The 16923-nt window shown below is 41.5% G+C and overlaps 1 protein-coding gene across 2 annotated transcripts in view; it reads left to right on the top strand.

Annotated features, from left to right (window-relative positions):
• Positions 1-8657: 8657 nt before the first annotated feature.
• Positions 8658-16923, top strand: part of SLC44A5 (solute carrier family 44 member 5) — a gene marked incomplete at its 3' end in the record, with an annotated part of 382825 nt that continues 374559 nt past the window's right edge. For both annotated transcript variants that reach the window (XM_082612771.1, XM_082612770.1), the window contains exon 1: positions 8658-8715. In XM_082612771.1, coding sequence (XP_082468897.1) covers positions 8682-8715 — 34 coding nt within the window. In that variant the 5' untranslated portion in view covers positions 8658-8681. The remainder of the gene's footprint in view (positions 8716-16923) is intronic.

The following is a 16923-nucleotide window of genomic DNA, read 5'->3' as shown; positions in this document are numbered from 1 at the left end:
AATGGACAATGCCCAATGCCCTGGTCAGGCATCCCACATGCCACGGGGCAGCTAATCCTGCATGCCACAACTACTGAGCTTGCGTGCCTCATCTAGAGCCCGCGTGCTGCAAACTACAGAACCCACGCGCCCTGGAGCCTGCGCACCACAACTAGAGAGAGAAAATCCACTTGCCACAGCTAGAGAGAAGCCCGTGCACCACAACAAAGAGCCCACCCGCTGCAATGAGAGATCCCGCGTGCCACAACTAACACCCGACGCAGACAAAAAAAAAAAAAAAAAAAAAAAATCTTAAAAAAAAAAGTTTCAAAAGTGTCCCTTTATAAACCAAGGGGAAATTTTAGTTATTTGAAAATAAAGTTAATCCTCTATTTAAAAAGGAACATAATGGAGAAAGGATGGAGGATATGATCCAAGAGAAGTCCCATTGTATGAAAAGTAGAAAGTGTTGGGGAAAGAGTTGAGGGGTATGTGTGAGAGACAAGTGAGCAAGAGATGAGACAGTGTCATTTACTCACAGCGCAATTCTGTGGCTTGATAGTTTGGGAGAAATTTGGGAACTTCATTGGCCAAGAGGTTGAAAGCCTCTGAGAAAAACCCTGTGCTAACAGGGGGTGGCCACAGAAGCATAAAAATCGTGTCATGGTGTTTTAGGCAGAATAGTAGCTTGTGCATATGGCAGAAGAGATATAGAAGTTCCTGAGCAAGTCTGAGGAGATGAAAGGGTAATTTGGAGATAAGCATTAATATATTGATACTTGCCAGGAAGTCACAGTGGAGGAGATCTCAGTAGAGCTCTCTGTTCAAAGGAACATAATAGTGGTAGCTGTGAGTGGGCAACTCCAAGTCAAGATCCAGATGGAGGATATTGCTAAAGTTCAGAGGATTTGCAGCATCAGTGAAAATCAGTGTAGGTAGCCTGGTCAGCAGAAGGAGATGGCTGAGCTTCTTGAGAGCCATCAGCCTGCATTGCCCGTGCCAAGAGATCAGACAAAAAACACCAGTTTTAGCAGTGATCACAGTAAACATATGGACCAATGCCCAGTGCTCAGGTGAGGCAAGCTATGCGTCAACCACACATTATATGGGTGCCAGAAAAGAAGGACAATGTGTAGACCAGACGATACCCCCACTGTGCTATTGCTGAGATATTATATAAACTTCTGTGCCCAGATCTCGAAAGATGAGAGGGGAAGAGAAAGAATAAGAGGAGAAAAACCTTGAAAAATTGAGCATTAATCTCCCAAGAGACTGGGTTTATCTTAAACTGTTTTACCATTAATTGGGAAAACCTGAGTTTTTCACTTCCCCTCCCTTTTTCTATTTCGTATTTTGAAAAATCTCAAACCAGCAAAGAGGTTGAAAGATTTTTACAATGAATATTCCTATTCTTTCACCAACATTCATCAATTTTTAACATTTTGTCTTAATTGATTGATCTAACTATATACCTACATACTTATCTATTATGTATTAAATTTTTTGCCTAAGCATTTGAAAGCAAGTTGCAGACATCATGGTGTTCATATCTAAATATTAGGTTTAACCTTATGAAATTCCTAATACTTAGTCATTTTTGTATTTTCAACTTAATACTTCAGTATGCATCTCCTAAGAATAAGGACGTTCTCCTATATAACAACACTACCAACACACATAAGCAAATCACATTAATGCAGTAATATGTAATATGCAGTCCATATTTAACGTTTTTAGTTGTCCAAAATGTCTATTATAGGTGATTCACTTTCCCCACCCTGATCCATGATCCAGTTGCATTTGGTATTTATGCCTCTTTAGTCCCCTTGTCTTTTCATGACATTGACTTTTATGTTAAAAAAAAAAAGTCCAGGATAGTGTCTTATAGAATTGCACATTTTGGTTTTATCTGACTTGTTTCCTTATGATTAGATTTAGGTTAAACATTTTTTACAAGAAAACTACATAGGTGATGTTGTGTACTTCTTATTGAGTCCCATCAGGAGGCACATGACACATAATTCAACTATGTGATGCTAAGTTTGATTATTTCGTTGATTAATGTGGTGACCACACAAACTCTCCATTATAAAGATATATTTTCCCCTTTTCAATCAATAACTAATATACAGGATAATATATAAGAATATCATGTTCCCAACAAACTTGTATCCAAAGGCTTTAGCATCCATCGATGATCCTTAGTTATTATATGGGAAGTTTGCCAAATGATGATTTTCTAATTGTCAATTCTTCTGAAAAAAAAAAAAGCTAAAATTCTCTCTCTTTTGGATATCACTATGGATTCCTAAATTTTATTCTATTTCATTCAATGTATTATAATCCATTATCATCCTTATATATATATTTTGAAGCTCAAATTTTCATGTATTTAAGTAGTAGGCAACCACTTCAAGCTGGCTCATTTGTCCTTTTGCCATGACCTCACTGGTCTTTGAGCACTTCCTTGCTTTCTGGCACATCAAGATGTTCCAGGTTCACCTAGTACTTTGTCTGCTACAGACCTGGAGTTGTTTCTCCAAAGATCTCTGTCTCTGTCTTGTGGACAATGGTATTTAGAAACCAAGATCTGGGTGACAATTGTGTTCATTGCTATAGAGTGCACTGCTTCTAGGCCCCATAAGGAGTTCCAGAGGAGTTCCAGAACATGTCTGAGTGTTGGTGTGAAAATTTAACTCTCACCCAATCCAATAGCCGTATAATTAACTTATTAGACTTATTCCAATTACCCACACAGGAATAAGAGTGTTACTTTAAAAGGTAAATTAGATCATATTTTCCCTGGCTTAAATTAATCTTCCTTTAGTTCCTCTAATGCAGTAGTGTCTGGAGGTGATCAAGATGGGCCATTTTCAAAAATCTTACCCTTTAAAACTTTCAAAATTTTGTGTATATTTTATAATGTATATATGTATTATTACAATAGTACACACAATGTAAATATAGCCCAATAAATATGGTTGGAGGTGGGCGAGCAATTTTTTTTTTTAATCAATAATTGATGAGATGCCTATCAGTTTGGAATTTGGGAACCACTGCTGTAATCCAGAATTTCCTACTGGCGTCTTTGGATGTGCTATTTCCATGAGGAATTTACAGGTTAATTCTGCCTCCTCTGTAAAACTGTAAATACCATGAATGCATAGACCATGTTGTTTTATTTCTCCATTGTATACCCAATCACCTAGAACATGACTGGCACATAATATTACTCAGTACATATACAAATGTCAGAGAGAATAAACAGAAATAGAAAAGAATGGAAAATACAATTTGGTTCATTGTCAAAAATCTCTCTAAAACATTTATTTATTTTGTATGCCATTTATTTTGCATGCAAACTGCTCACTTGGAATCCGTTGGTTGACTGGTAGACTCAGTAAAGGAAAAATGTTATAAACAGAATTATAATGGAGGGGGTTACTGCAGACAACTTGAGAACATTTTTGGGGTAAAGTGATTACTTGGAAACTAGCAGAGGTCAAACTGAACATTCTGTCCTTGAACAGGCCAACTGGAGTATCAAAGAAAACAATTTTAGTTGTCTATATATATTCCATAAAATCTTGAGAGTTTGAGTGTGGATCATACATAGCAGACTATCTCTATGTCATGTCTGACTATCCTGCCATCCACGCACTGCTTTACTCAGGCCAGGTCTGTGCCATTTCCCCCAGAGGAACTTCTGGGTAATTTGGGCAGAGACCTAGCTTTAGGATTTCTTAGCCTTCCCAAATGCCTTCTTTTGTTTCTTGTGGTTTTCTGTGAGGTTGAACTCTCTTAAGTATACACTTCATTGTGGGTACAATAAAGCTCCCTGTTAATTAACTTCCTTTCAGAAGGACATAGTTCTAGAGGTTAGGTGACAATTGGGAAATTGAACTTAGCAAAATTAAATTTTCTTCTGCATAGATATAGCATGATATCTTCAATTGCTAGTAGTGACAACAGTATCATGGGTAAGGCAGGTATCTCTGTCAGACAGGTTTGGTCTGAAAGTAGTAAAGTGTTAAAGGATCTTTTTGAGAAGGTTTTGTCTGAGAAACCTAGAATTTACATTTAAGTGCCTAAATGATGTCTCTGAATTTCATGTCTTTCTGTGCAATTCAAACATGCATAAGTGAAATCATATTTCTTAAGGTCAGGGTCATCAATGGAAGAATTAGAATGAGGTAAAGGGGCAAAGATTCTATAAACTCTCACTCCAGGACTCTCCATCTAAATTCAGGTGAAATTTTATTTAATGAATATCTATATATCTATTATATATATAGTGAATATCACATATATCTATTATAATGAACAGAGAGAAAGGGAAGAAGTGTTATTTAATGCCTCACGTATCCATAATGGTGTGTGAGATGGGGTAGGAAGCCAGTCTCAGTTTTCCCACTCCTTCACATGTTGATTTTGAGTATATAAGCGCTATAGGAATTTTTTTTAGTGCACCAGTTGGACTATCCCCCTCTCTTCCCACCATCTTTTCTCTTTTTACCTTTCTTTAGCTCTAGTCACGTAATGGCAGTTTCCCTTAAAACCTCAGCTGAGGTGAGTATTATGATTCTTTTTCGGTATGTAAAGTTTTAAAATACTAGTTTTTTTTTTCAATAATGGGGCAAGTTTGGATTCTTTTGATATTCTTTGGCATTAACATGATTAAAACCCATGGGGCTTTTGTTTCCCCTTTTCATTTTCCCTAAACTACAGTAGTTAATTTATGGATAGGCATTCAGTATAAAATATTTCAGCCAAAAATACTCTTCTGAGGGTTATAATTTCAACCTTTTTACTGCAATTGCAGTAACACACAATTAATGACAATCATACTTTTGTAGTATGAATTATATTTTCACTTTGGTCTTTAGTATAATTTGTATGACAAGTTCATTTTCCCTGTTGAGCTCACTTGATACTTCCACACAAGGAACATGTATTCCTTGCCTCCATTCTGATTATCTTACGCTATAAGCAGTCTAGACAGGGCTGGAACAATCTAAGAAGAATGATTATACTACATATAACTAAAGTTACCATTTTAGCACCATGACTAATTTTTGAAAGGATTCATTCAAAACCTTCCTATAAAGGGAAATAGAGTTTAGGCCAGTTTTGTCCTTGTCACCATCATCATCATCAATACTTTGTCATCATCATCAAATAAAATGTATAAATTTCCTCATGCCCAGCAGAATCACATGTGACTTAAAAATTATTTGATTTGCTGTGATCATTCTCATTGATGGCTCTAAGGACAGCCAGAAATTTAGAAACACCAATCTCTGCAATCTATCTTTAGAAATCATGATTAAGTGGACAAAAAGCCTTGATAACCTCTAATTCTAAGGGTATTTAGACACCAACAGAATCAGATTAGATCCAAGGATTAGGTTCAGTACCTGTTCTTTGGTGATAAAAGTCGGTTGATGGGATGTGAAAACAGATACACAGCCCATAAGCTGTATATTACTGGCAGTTTTGTTCTGTTAAGCCTGCCTTGTTTTGCTTTGTTTTATGTTAACCAATATCAAAAAGGATATTTTACCCGGCAATATGGATTCCTGACTCCTCTTAAAAAATCAGAATCCTTATAACCTGAGGTTTCCATTCCCACAAGGCAACCTGCAGCTCTCATGTGCTCTCAACTCCCTGAAGTCCCTACCCCTCACTCAATAAAGCCTACATATTTATACTGCTTGTGTGATGTATTTTGTCTTACTGATCCCTACAGGCATTCTATTTGAACCCTTAAACAAAAGCATGCGCTGTGGGCTAACCAGGGCCTGAGTAGTTGTGACTGCAGTGTCTCTGGGTCTGTTTCCTCATCTGTTCCGTTGGGCTCAATAAATCTCTTTTGACGGTCTTCTGTGATAGTTGTGACCTTCAATTAAGAAAATGCACATAAAAATACTTTGAAGTTCTACAAGTTAATCATATCCATGTACAAAAAATAGACATAGTTTGTCAACTAAAATTTTGAGTTCCCTCTGCTGAGAATAGCATTGGCATCATGGAAGGAATAAATAGAAGAAAGGAAACTATCTCTGGTCTGAGGCAGAAATATTCTATTTCATAGGCAGCTGGTATCATGGGATGAGGCTGGTGTTGAGTTAGAAGAGCTGCACAGAAGTCCTAGAAGCTGTGCACAAATAATTGCACCTCCAGGAACCTCATGTCCCCATCTATAAAACGTGGAAGACAGGACCTGCCCTCTGAAATCACAGGTTTGTGGTCAGGATCAAATGAAATAAAGTATGTGAAAGTAATGAATAAACTGTAAGACATTATCTTAATATAGGCAATAATTAGTACTTAGTGATAAAATATGAACGCATAAAATAAACTAAGAATGTTTACAAGCCTACTATTTACACATCTTACGAGTTTGAAAAGGTTTTGAATTAAATCAGAGACATCTTTTCAGAAGAGGAAATTTTGATTGAGTCTTATTTCTAGCTATGCAACTGAGAATGGGCCTATTTTGCTAATTAAAATAAGCTTGCTACTTGCGCACCTTTGTTTTAAGAGGAATTGGGTATTTCACATTTTCTTCAGATTACTTACTTCAATATAATACATTGTATAAAGTTAAATTTAGAAAGAGTGCAAAAAATAACGTGATGATTTTGTGACTAAAAAATCTCAGGATATTTATTAGAGCTGGAAGGAATCTTTGAGATGATATTTTACAAATCAGGAAGCAGAAGAACAGAGGGATTAAATGACTTGTGTAAGTTCTCAGAGCTATGAAGATGCAGGGCTAGAACTCAAACCCAGGGGTTTGGACTCCAGTGTGCTTACTGGGGCACCGCATGAACGTGGGGGCAATTTCTGGCTAATGGTACTGAATTGAATCACTGGATGTTTAGATAATCAGATTAGGCTGGGAACGTAGGCGGAGGAAAGGAGACATGTTGATAAGATCACTGTGAATTAGAAAGAGGGTTTTGGGGAAACCTCAGCTCCTGTAAAGAAAAAAATCAATTGGCACCTTCCCGCATACATACTGGTAACCTCCTCCCCACACTACCCCTTCCGCCATTCTTTTAAAGCCCGGTTACTACCTTTACATTCTCAGACGGGTCAAACTTTTGCATGACCTTGCTGTCCCGGGACACTGGTGAGATTCCTTCTCTGATCAGCACGCTAGAGGAGGACAGCTCCTCCCGGATAATGAAAACTTTCCAAACTCACAATCAGAGCGAGAAAAAACGCGGCCACCGGAACAAACGTTTCTACTGGAGGCCAAGAAATCACTCCTCCCCCTCCTAATTCCTCCGACTTGAACTTTCTTTCCCGTTTTTCCACAGCCCCAAGGGACCTGTCCTGAGTCTTCTCTATTAAGAGGTTTAGGGCCTGGGACTTCCCTGGTAGCACAGTGGTTAAGAGTCCGCCTGCCAGTGCAGGGGACACGCGTTCGATCCCTAGTCTGGGAGGATCCCACATGCCACGGAGCAACTAAGCCCCAGCGCCACAGCTTACTGAGCCTGCGCTCTGGAGCCCGCGAGCCACAACTACTGAAGCCCTCGCGCCCTAGGGCCTGTGCTTGACAACAAGAGAAGCCACCGCAATGGGAAGCCCGAGCACCGCAGCCAAGAGTGCCCCCCCCAATCGCCACAGCCAGAGAAAGCCCACGTGCAGCAACCAAGACCCAACTGCAGCCACAAATAAATGAATTAACTAAATAAATAAACAAATAAAAAAGAGGTTTAGGGCCTGAACTAGGTCATTCTTCCAGGTGACTATCGCTGGGCTGCCTGTGGAACTTAATTTCTCTCCTCTCTACCAGTATCCAGTTTCCCTCTTCCCTTCTCGGTTCCGGAGGGGCAGAGGCATCGGCGCGTCCCTGGGCTTATCGCCCGCTTGGAATTCGGGCTCGGTGCCCGAGACCAGCTTTGAGAGGAGGACGGCGCTGGGGCCGGGTCGCGAGTCCGGGCGCCGGCACTCCTGCAGTTGGCCTGAGTTCTTGTTGGCTTATGGAGACTGGTGTCTTTCGCTGGCCCACTCCGCCGCCCACAGCGCGCCCTGCAGCCTGAGGTGGAGGTGGGGGTGGGGGCGGGGGCGGGGGCTTCAGAGGCCTGGAGGCAGGCAGAATGCGGGCGCCGTTAGAGTCGGGCTGCCTGGCTTTCTCCTCCCGGACCGCAGATGGCTGCGGGCCCCCCACTTCCTCCAGCAGCCCCTCGCAGCCGCCACCGCCGCCTTCCCCAGCGGCTGCCGGATGACAGCGCCGTCACTGGTTGGATTGGAGCTGGCGGCTCAGACGGGACACCCGGGGTAGGGAGTGGGGGAGGGAGGGTGCAGGAAAGAGGGAGGTCAGCGCTGGGCGGGCACTCGGGGAGCCCAGCGCTGCCCCCCTCCAGCAGCAGGAGCAGCACAGCAGCATCCACAGCCGCCGCCGCCGCCGCCACAGCGGCCCCAGCAGCGTGAGCGCGAGCCTCGCAGCGCGGCGCGGCAGAGAGCAGAGGGGCGGCGGCGCTGGCCCCAGCCGAGCCGAGCAGAGCCGAGAGCGCAGCCGGGCCGCCGCCGCCGCCGCCGCCACCGCCGCCTCGCAGATGCCATCACAGCAACAAAGAGCTTGCTGAGCTGAGAGCCGCGGCGAGAGCTCGCCTGGAAGCCACGGCGCCGGCTCCCGGAGCTGGGCGGCAGCGGGAGGAAACGCTCCGGGGGAGGGGAGGGGGCAGAAGATGGCCAAGAAGAGAAAGCCCCCCAGCATCAAGGGTGAGTTCTGCTCCATCCTCGCCTCGCCCCATCCCACCTCCCACCCGAGGTCCGCTCCTCTGGCTGGCCTGTTTACACTCAGGCTCGGCCAAGTGAAAAGCTGCCTGCTGGGGAAGAGTTTTCCTTCTCCGGGAGGTGGGGAGACCTCAACACTGCTGCACCTCCCTTTGCCTCCGGGGAGACTCCGATAGGAGTTTGTCCCCTTTCTGTAACCCGGGGAAACCTGAAGACTCTCTCACCCCACTGCTTTCCTACTCCACAAGCTTGGGTATCTGTTGCACCTTACTCCCTCAGGGCAGTGGGGAGAGAGGCGACTCTCGGCCCCTAGGGTCTTAACCTTTTCGGAATCTGGCCGTGTGTGTGTGTGTGTGTGTGTGTGTGTAGAGAGAGAGAGAGAGAGTTAGTTTTTCATGGTCTCTGCTATTCCTTCCTTCCAACCTCCCTCCTCCCTCCGTCCTTTCATCCCAGGGTGACAAGTTCTGCATCCATTTTCCCAACCTCCATCCTCAGGAGGAGAGAGGAGCTTGTCTGGCTCTCCTTTTCCCCGATGGTCAAGGGGACTCGCTACGGGCCGGGTCCCCGCAGGCTATTTCCCCCTTCCCGACCTGTCGAGGCGGGCAGTGACTCATGCTGAGCAGGTCCCCTGTTGCTCCTTTGGAACCAGGGCTTCTAAAGTTGGAAAGTTCCTGGGTGGGGGTGGGGGGCGGGAGAGGCGCTGGCAGGGAGAACGAGGAAGAGCTTGTTGCTGGGGTGACTTAAGGCATCGCGGCGTTGTCGGGAGCTGGACTCGGGAGGGAGCCTCTTGGGCGGCGTCGGGCGGGGGGCGGGGGGTGCGGCTGTCCCCAGGACTCGCATAGCGCAGCGCGGCGCGCGGGGAGCAGGTGCAGCGGCCGCCGGCGGTCGCAGCGCGGACTCGCAGAGGTCGACGCTCGCCGGCTTCCTAGCGCTTCGGCTCTCCAGCTGGGGAGCCAGCAGTGGCCGAGAGGCTGTTTGCAGCACTGCAGAGAGGTGGAAGCCAGCTCGACACCATGCGCGGTGAGAAAGGCTGTGCCGGGGAACTGGACCTGAGCTTGGTGGGGAGGAGGAATGAGCGGCGTTTGAAGTTGGATTTCGACCCAATGGGCCTCATGGCCCAGAGGCGGAGATTTATTGCGCCTTGGGGTTATATAAAATAGGACCACACTCTGAGATGTGAGGGGGTGTACTATTGAAAATATCGTCTTGGTTTACAGAGCGCGCCAGGCTTTGGCTTGCTTCTTGCTTTTTTCCCCGAAGTCTTGCTTGTGGGAGCTTAGCTCCACTCTAGAGGTCACTAGGGGGACACAACTTTATCTTGGTGCTTCAGCTTGCTTTTTAATTGCCCCGGAGTACTCAGATCACTTATTGGAAAGGGTTTCAAACCATGATCCTCAATCTTTTGGAAGATGTTACTACGAAACACCCGGGATTTTCTGCTAGAAACTATATGTATAATAATTTTATTACAGTGTATTTCCTTAAAAATAATACATCTCCTGTAAAATAGAAGAGGCCTTAAACCTGATTTTTTCTCTCCCAATGAATTAGTACATGTTTATAGTGGTAGACGACTAAAGAAAGAATGAGAGAATATATTCATCTACCAACAGTTTCCTTATCATAATATCAAAGAATTAGTGTGAATCCAGATTGACAGGGTGCATTAGCTGCACTTTTGGTTCGCTCCTTTTTTATGGAACCATATGGCACCATGAATGAAACAGGGAGATTGGTTTTCAGCACTGCTGATGTGGCTGTCCATTGGCAGAAATACATTACATACCCACCCCAAACCTTGCAGATTGTAAATGGTCCATGAAGAGTGGAAAAAATTTTCCAGTTTTACAGTACATGCTACCTGAGACAATCTTACCCTGAGATTAATCTTGGTAGAAGTGCAAAAAGATACAAACGAGACCAAATTAATGAGACGTGAACTAATATAACAGTTTGATGAAACATATCTTATTACTAACCACACCACCCCCCCAAAAAAAACACTAAGAAGTTTTTGATTTGTAAGCTAAGACAGGATTGTGTGTATTTTCTTAAACTTAACTTGACAGTGAAATAATTGAAGAACAGCAATTAATAGAGTTTTGTCATTTAAGTGTTAAGAGTTCTTCTGGAGGAGTTAATAACCAAGCTTTCCTAGGAAATGGGGTCTCGAGAAATTTTATTGTAGTTCTTTAAAAATAAAGTTTTCTCATACTATGTGTTTTACTTAAAAGTAATGTTATTTGGCTCTTATTGACTTATGTTTTTTTCTCTCTCGACTAATGTTGAGTTTCTTTCTTTTTTTAACCAGATTACTTAATATTTCTTAGACGGAAAGATACCTTTAAAAAAATCCTTGGAGTTTCCCTTTAGCAAAGCACAATTAACTGTGATATTTTATAGATAACAAAAGCAAGCCCAGGAAGTTGGAAGCCATTAACTTGTCTCAATTTTACCTTTTAAGAGGAGAGCTCTGCAAAAGCATCCAACTGCAGCCTTGCTGAACTGCTTTCAGACGCCTGCTTCTAAGCTACAACCAACTAATCTGGGACTGCCTGGTAGAAAACAAAATTGCTAAATGTTTGGGGTTTTTTGTTTGTTTGTTTTGTTTTTCTTTGGCGGGCTGGGGTGAACTTTGCTCTATAATAAACTATAGGTTTAGCAACATTCCAGCCTGTGTTGGCTATCCTTTTATGAGAGCTGTTTCTCTGCTTAGCTACATTGCATGCGGGGAGAGATCATTTGTTAGACCCCGTGACAGGCAAGTTGCTCATTGGCTTCTGAAATCCTAACAATAGATCCTACATATCTAGAACAGCTAGAAATTGGCCAAAGGGAAATGCAGTTTCTTAACATTGACAGAAGAATAAGATGAGTTGGCAGTATTTCTCAAGGGATACTAGCTTTCATTTGTGACACCTCATTAAAGGACAGCTTTTCAAAAAGGCAAATAGAATATTTATCAATCCAATATTTATAATGTTTTAATGAAACGAAATGCTGTAGTCCATTATCAATAAATGTCATAGAAACACAAGTTAGTTACATTGGTTATAGTGCTATTAACAGTCACCCCCCTGACTTCCAGTATTAGTCCAACAAGGATTTCTCACTCAATTACTTAATTTTAAAGGTTAAGTTATGCTTGGATTCATCTATTCATGCATTCATTCAGCAATATTTATTGGCCACTGAATATGTACTAGGTTCTGTGCAAAACATTAGGGATGCAGTGATGAACATGATAGACAATGAAGGGTACAGTGAAAGAGGGGGCTGGAAAGACCAGGTAAACAAATACATAAGTAAGAAAATTTCACAGTGCTTAATGTCATGAATAAAATAAAACAGGATGACATGCTAGAAAGTGTGAAGTTACTTTAGGTTGTCTGAAGAGATGACATTTTAGTTGGGATCCAAATGATGAAGAGTAATTTGCATGCCAAGAACTGGAAGATAGCACTGCAGGCCTTAAGGCAGGAATGAGATTGCAGCTTGGCATGTTCAAATACAGAAGGATGGCCAGTTAGGCTGGAGTGTAGTGGGTGAGGTAGAGACGGGTAGGGAGAGGCCGGGGTTTTTTCTGACCCTAAACAGGAGTGTAGATTTTATTTTAAGTTCAGTGAGAAGCCAATTGGATACTCATTAGATGTTTAGGGTTACATTCCTATCCCTGAGGGTGATTTCAGGGAGAGCAGCTTTCCTATATCAACACCCTAGACCAAGTAAATCTACCTAATGGACTTCATTTTTCTAAAAGGTCTAGTTATACTGAAGCATTCCCTCATATTATTCACCAAAATGCCTACAATATTTTGGGCTGGGATGTTGATAGCATTTCTAGGAATCTCCGCTTAAGAAAACAATTCTAAAGAGAATGAGGACTAATTCAATATTTTAGTAAAGATTACTAGGGTAGTCATCCTCCCCATTCCCCCTGCCAGCAAGCCTCTCAAAGCAAGCAAATCTTGGGAAAAACATATTGTAATGGTAGAAGGGAGGAGTATAAAGAGTCTGGAACTTTACTGTGCAGTAGGCGGAATGTGGAAGGCAGCATGAGGGGCTCCTAGGTAACGGAAAGGGGTCCATGAAAGAGGAGTGATGCTGGGAAAGGGGATGTGAGAAAGGCTCTAAGACAACATCAGCCAATTCATGATTTTGCCAAGAGAAGCGGAAGCCTGATGTGAGAGTGTTCTAAGAGAAACACTCTCATTCAAACACAAAGGAAGTTCAAATCAGGGTACCTTTATGCTTTTGACTGATTTTTACTTGTGAAGCATTTATAACAATAAAAGCACACAGGCTTTTAAAAGATCTCTTTGATTTTACTTATTCATTATTAGGTTGTTCTTATGGATTACAAACCTCACAGATGAAAACGCATGAAAAAAATTAATGATAAAAACTGCCATTTGTTGGAGGTAGCTGCTTGACATCTAGTTAGCAGGCAAATTACACTCTTGAGTTTCTATCTTGCTGTGGAGATGTTGGGAGGGGGCGAAATGGGGTCTGTGGGTTGATTTTCTGCCCCCTAAGCATTTGTGCCTAGAAGGTGCCATGATATTTAGGGGAGATGTAAATAATAATTTTAAAGCCCTCCACTGCCTCTCCCACCTCCAAACTGTCTACTTCTTTGCCAGCGATTAATAATTAAAAATATATTAAGAAGTTTTGTAGCTTCAGGACTTTGTGTAGTACCCTCTCCCTCTTTCTTTGTACTCCAAGGGACTCTGTTGAGCCTAGCAAGATTGGTAGTACTTCAGGGATTATGTGACTAACAATGGTTCTGGTCCTTAGTGATACTGTAACACAATGTGTTTATGACATCAGAGTTTTTTCATAGCACTGAGAGTCATAGTATGTTAGAAGGAAGGCTCAATGTTTATAGAGTTTGTGGAGCAATGCTATAGGAAGAGGTGAGTGATGCTGCGAAATATGAATAGTCTATATCTAAGGAATTTGGTCAAGTTTATTATTTGTAAATATATATTATATATAAGTCAAGATATGTCTATATATATAGACATATATGTAGAGAGAGACATGTATATAGACATATCTTGATATATATTTAAACTAGAACTCAGTTCCCAATTTATATTCAGATTTCACTATACATGTGAGTGTGATCATATCTACATCTTACATATAAGGAAACTGAGACACAAAGACATTAGGTACTTTCTTGAGGTCTAAGAATAAATTATGTACTGTGGATAAAGGCATAACCAAGCCCCATGACTGTCTCCCCTTTGCCTACATTCAGCATTTTAATATCTGTTCACTTTCCTCAAGGTCTATGAAGTCTAACGTGGAAAGGTAGATAAACTTTTTTTTCCTGCTGAATCAAGAGGATGAAATACTTTCCTCAGAAGTGTCACAACTTTATTGTTTGTGATCCACTTTTAAAATTAGAAATACATTGCTAACAAAAAGTAGGCTAGCTGCTCACAGATGCTAAGGTGATATTGTACAGAGGTTTTAGGGCTCTCTAGAGATGGGGAGGCAAGACAAGGTGAGCAAATGTTCTCATTTTTTGAAGTGGTATAAGTGGGAAAAGATGCATCTGGGTCACCTCTGAGGTAGATTCAAATTATTTTGCCGTTCACATGGTAAGCCATTTGACTGCTGTGGTAGCCTGCCTTTAAGATGGCTTCAATGTTCTTTGCCTTCTCATGTTCACACCCTTACATACTCCCCTCCCACACTGAACTGGGGCTGACCTGTGTGACCTGTAGAGTATGGTGGAAGGCTATGTTGTACGTAAAGGCATTGTGGCTTCTGCCTTGCTCTTGTATATCTGGTGCTCTCCTATATTGCTTACTTTTGGGAAAACACTCAAGCATTCCCATGGAGAGGCCCATGTGGGAAGGAACTGAGGCTTCCCGCTAAGAGCCAGCTCCAGCTTGCCAGCCTTGTGTGTGATCTACCTTAGAAACAGACCCTCTAGCCCAGCTAAGCCTTCAGGTTGCTGAAGACCTTGACAAGGGCAGTTGGAATAGTTTAAAGAGAGAATGGGAGGAGGAGGATTAGAGACAGCAGAGTCAACTCTTTTGAGGGTTTTTTTTCCAAAGGGAGCAAAGTGATGGTGCTGTGGCTGCAAGCAGGTGTAGTCATTGAAAAAAAAAAGTTTTTTTTAAGATGGGAAAAATAATGGCAGTTTTTGTTCCTTGTTTTTGGTCACCATTTGTTTTGTGAGGTGGTCTTTAACCTCTCTTTCACTATTTTAGATTTTGGCTGCTTTCTAGAACAGTTTCCTGGGGAGGTAAGGAGAAATTAGTGTACAATGATTTTATGTCACTTAGTTATAAGGATGTTTCTTTTTTGTCTTTATTTCTCTAAATATATTCTCTTTAATGGATTTCCTGACAAAATATTTAATAAAATATACCACAATAGGAGAAAGTTCCCACGAGAGGAAATTTTGCCAGTCATCATGTTGCTGACTATAGCAGTCCATTCTGTCAGCTAGAAAGCTCAGAAGGGACTAAAGAAAAGTTTAAAATATTTTGTGTAGGGGCTGGCCTAGTGGTTCTTGACCAGAGGCAATTTTGCAGTGTCTGAAGACATTTTTGATTGTCATTACTGGGGTGATGCTATTGGTTTCTAGACGGTGCTGCTAAACATTCTATAGTGTCCAGGATGGCCCACACAACAAATAATTATCTGGTTCAAATTGTCAGTAGTGCCAAGGTTGAAAAATTCTGGGCTAGCCCCATCATTTTTTTATTCTTCCAGAGAGAAGCTAGGAAGCTACTTCTGAAAAAGGAACCCAAAAGAGGCTGCTTTATCTATCCCATTGTTCTATGTTTAGATGAGGCACAGCTTTCTAACAAATAATTAGGGTTCAAAATAAAGACAGTTCATTTGCCTTTGCTTTCTCTCCCCACTCCCTTTTCCTCCCTTCTGTCGGTTCCCATCGTATGTTCCTGTGTTTATAAACTTGGGTTGTTTCCCATGAGAGCAACATGACATTAGAGGGACATTAAAGTCATGGTAAAAAATCCCTAGTTCAATTGGAGAACCACAATGTCACTTTGCTGACTCCTATTCTGCATCTGTCTGACAATTTTGTGAAAGAAAAGATCAAGAATAGGATGATTTGTTATGCTCTAGCTCTTTAATGAGAAAGGATGGGTGGCCTCCCAGCCATCTTTTCTGTGGCTTCTCTTGGCCATTAGGACTTCAGAGGAGAGCTGCACACTTAATAGCTCTACTGTCAAGGTGTGTGTTACCTGACAAGGAAGACTCCGAACAAAGTCAGGAATGGTCCTAAGTACTTGTTGAGTGACAATTTTTCTGTAGGGTGAAAAATTTTAAATCCAGTTTTATAAAAAGCAATTCAAAATTTATGTATTTAAAAAACTTGAAGGACAGGTTCTTTATGTACATTTTGTAGTTCACTGGATTGTGTTTCACTGTCCAAATCCAGAGACAAAAATAAGATTTTTAAATTGACATTAAAATTTTATAAAAAATGTATTATCACTCTAGGTTTGCCTTACAAAAAAATTCAAAAGTCATTTTCAAATTAGCCTATGATAATATACATTTTGTAAGTATTGGTTTAAAAATATCGAGTTATAGAATGAGAAAAACTGCAAAAGCTACTCAATAGACATTCATACTTAACAAATTCTGGTATTAACAGTATCTTTCACTTTGAGTTAAGCTCTTTTTTTCTTTTTAGCCACTGTTCTCATCCTCTTATTCACACTTATTTTGTTTGGCTGCACAAAAATGTCATCACATTCTTTTCCCATGGCAGTGACGTTGATTCTGCTGATTTAACACCTTTACTGTAGTGAAAGGATATCTGTGACTCAACAAGAACCATTATGTTGTTTAAAAGAATCTTTGGTCATAAATAAATGTGTCCAGGGATATCTTAGCTATGTGAGGTAGGACAGACTTGAAGTTATAAAGAATAGCATTGGAATCCATCCCTTCCCTTATTCTTGTTAACCATTAAGAAAGTCTTACATTAAAAGGTATACTTTGTAAAACTTTATGGTAATTCTGCATTGAATAATTATCACACTTCTCACACATAAACTTTATTTAGTAATCTATAGAAACAACACAAAGACAAAAAGACAGGCTTCACGTGCCTAATTCTAAGGTCAAGACTGGTTATGTTTTAACCTCTGTAAATTCTCACTGCCTGATTCTGAATCAATGCCTTAAATATGA

The sequence above is a fragment of the Mesoplodon mirus genome, assembly GCF_964341445.2.
Source record: "Mesoplodon mirus genome assembly, chromosome: 3".
Lineage (NCBI taxonomy): Eukaryota > Metazoa > Chordata > Mammalia > Artiodactyla > Ziphiidae > Mesoplodon > Mesoplodon mirus.
The sequence above is the reverse complement of the archived record's forward strand: the minus strand, read 5'-3'. Positions and strand labels throughout refer to the sequence as shown.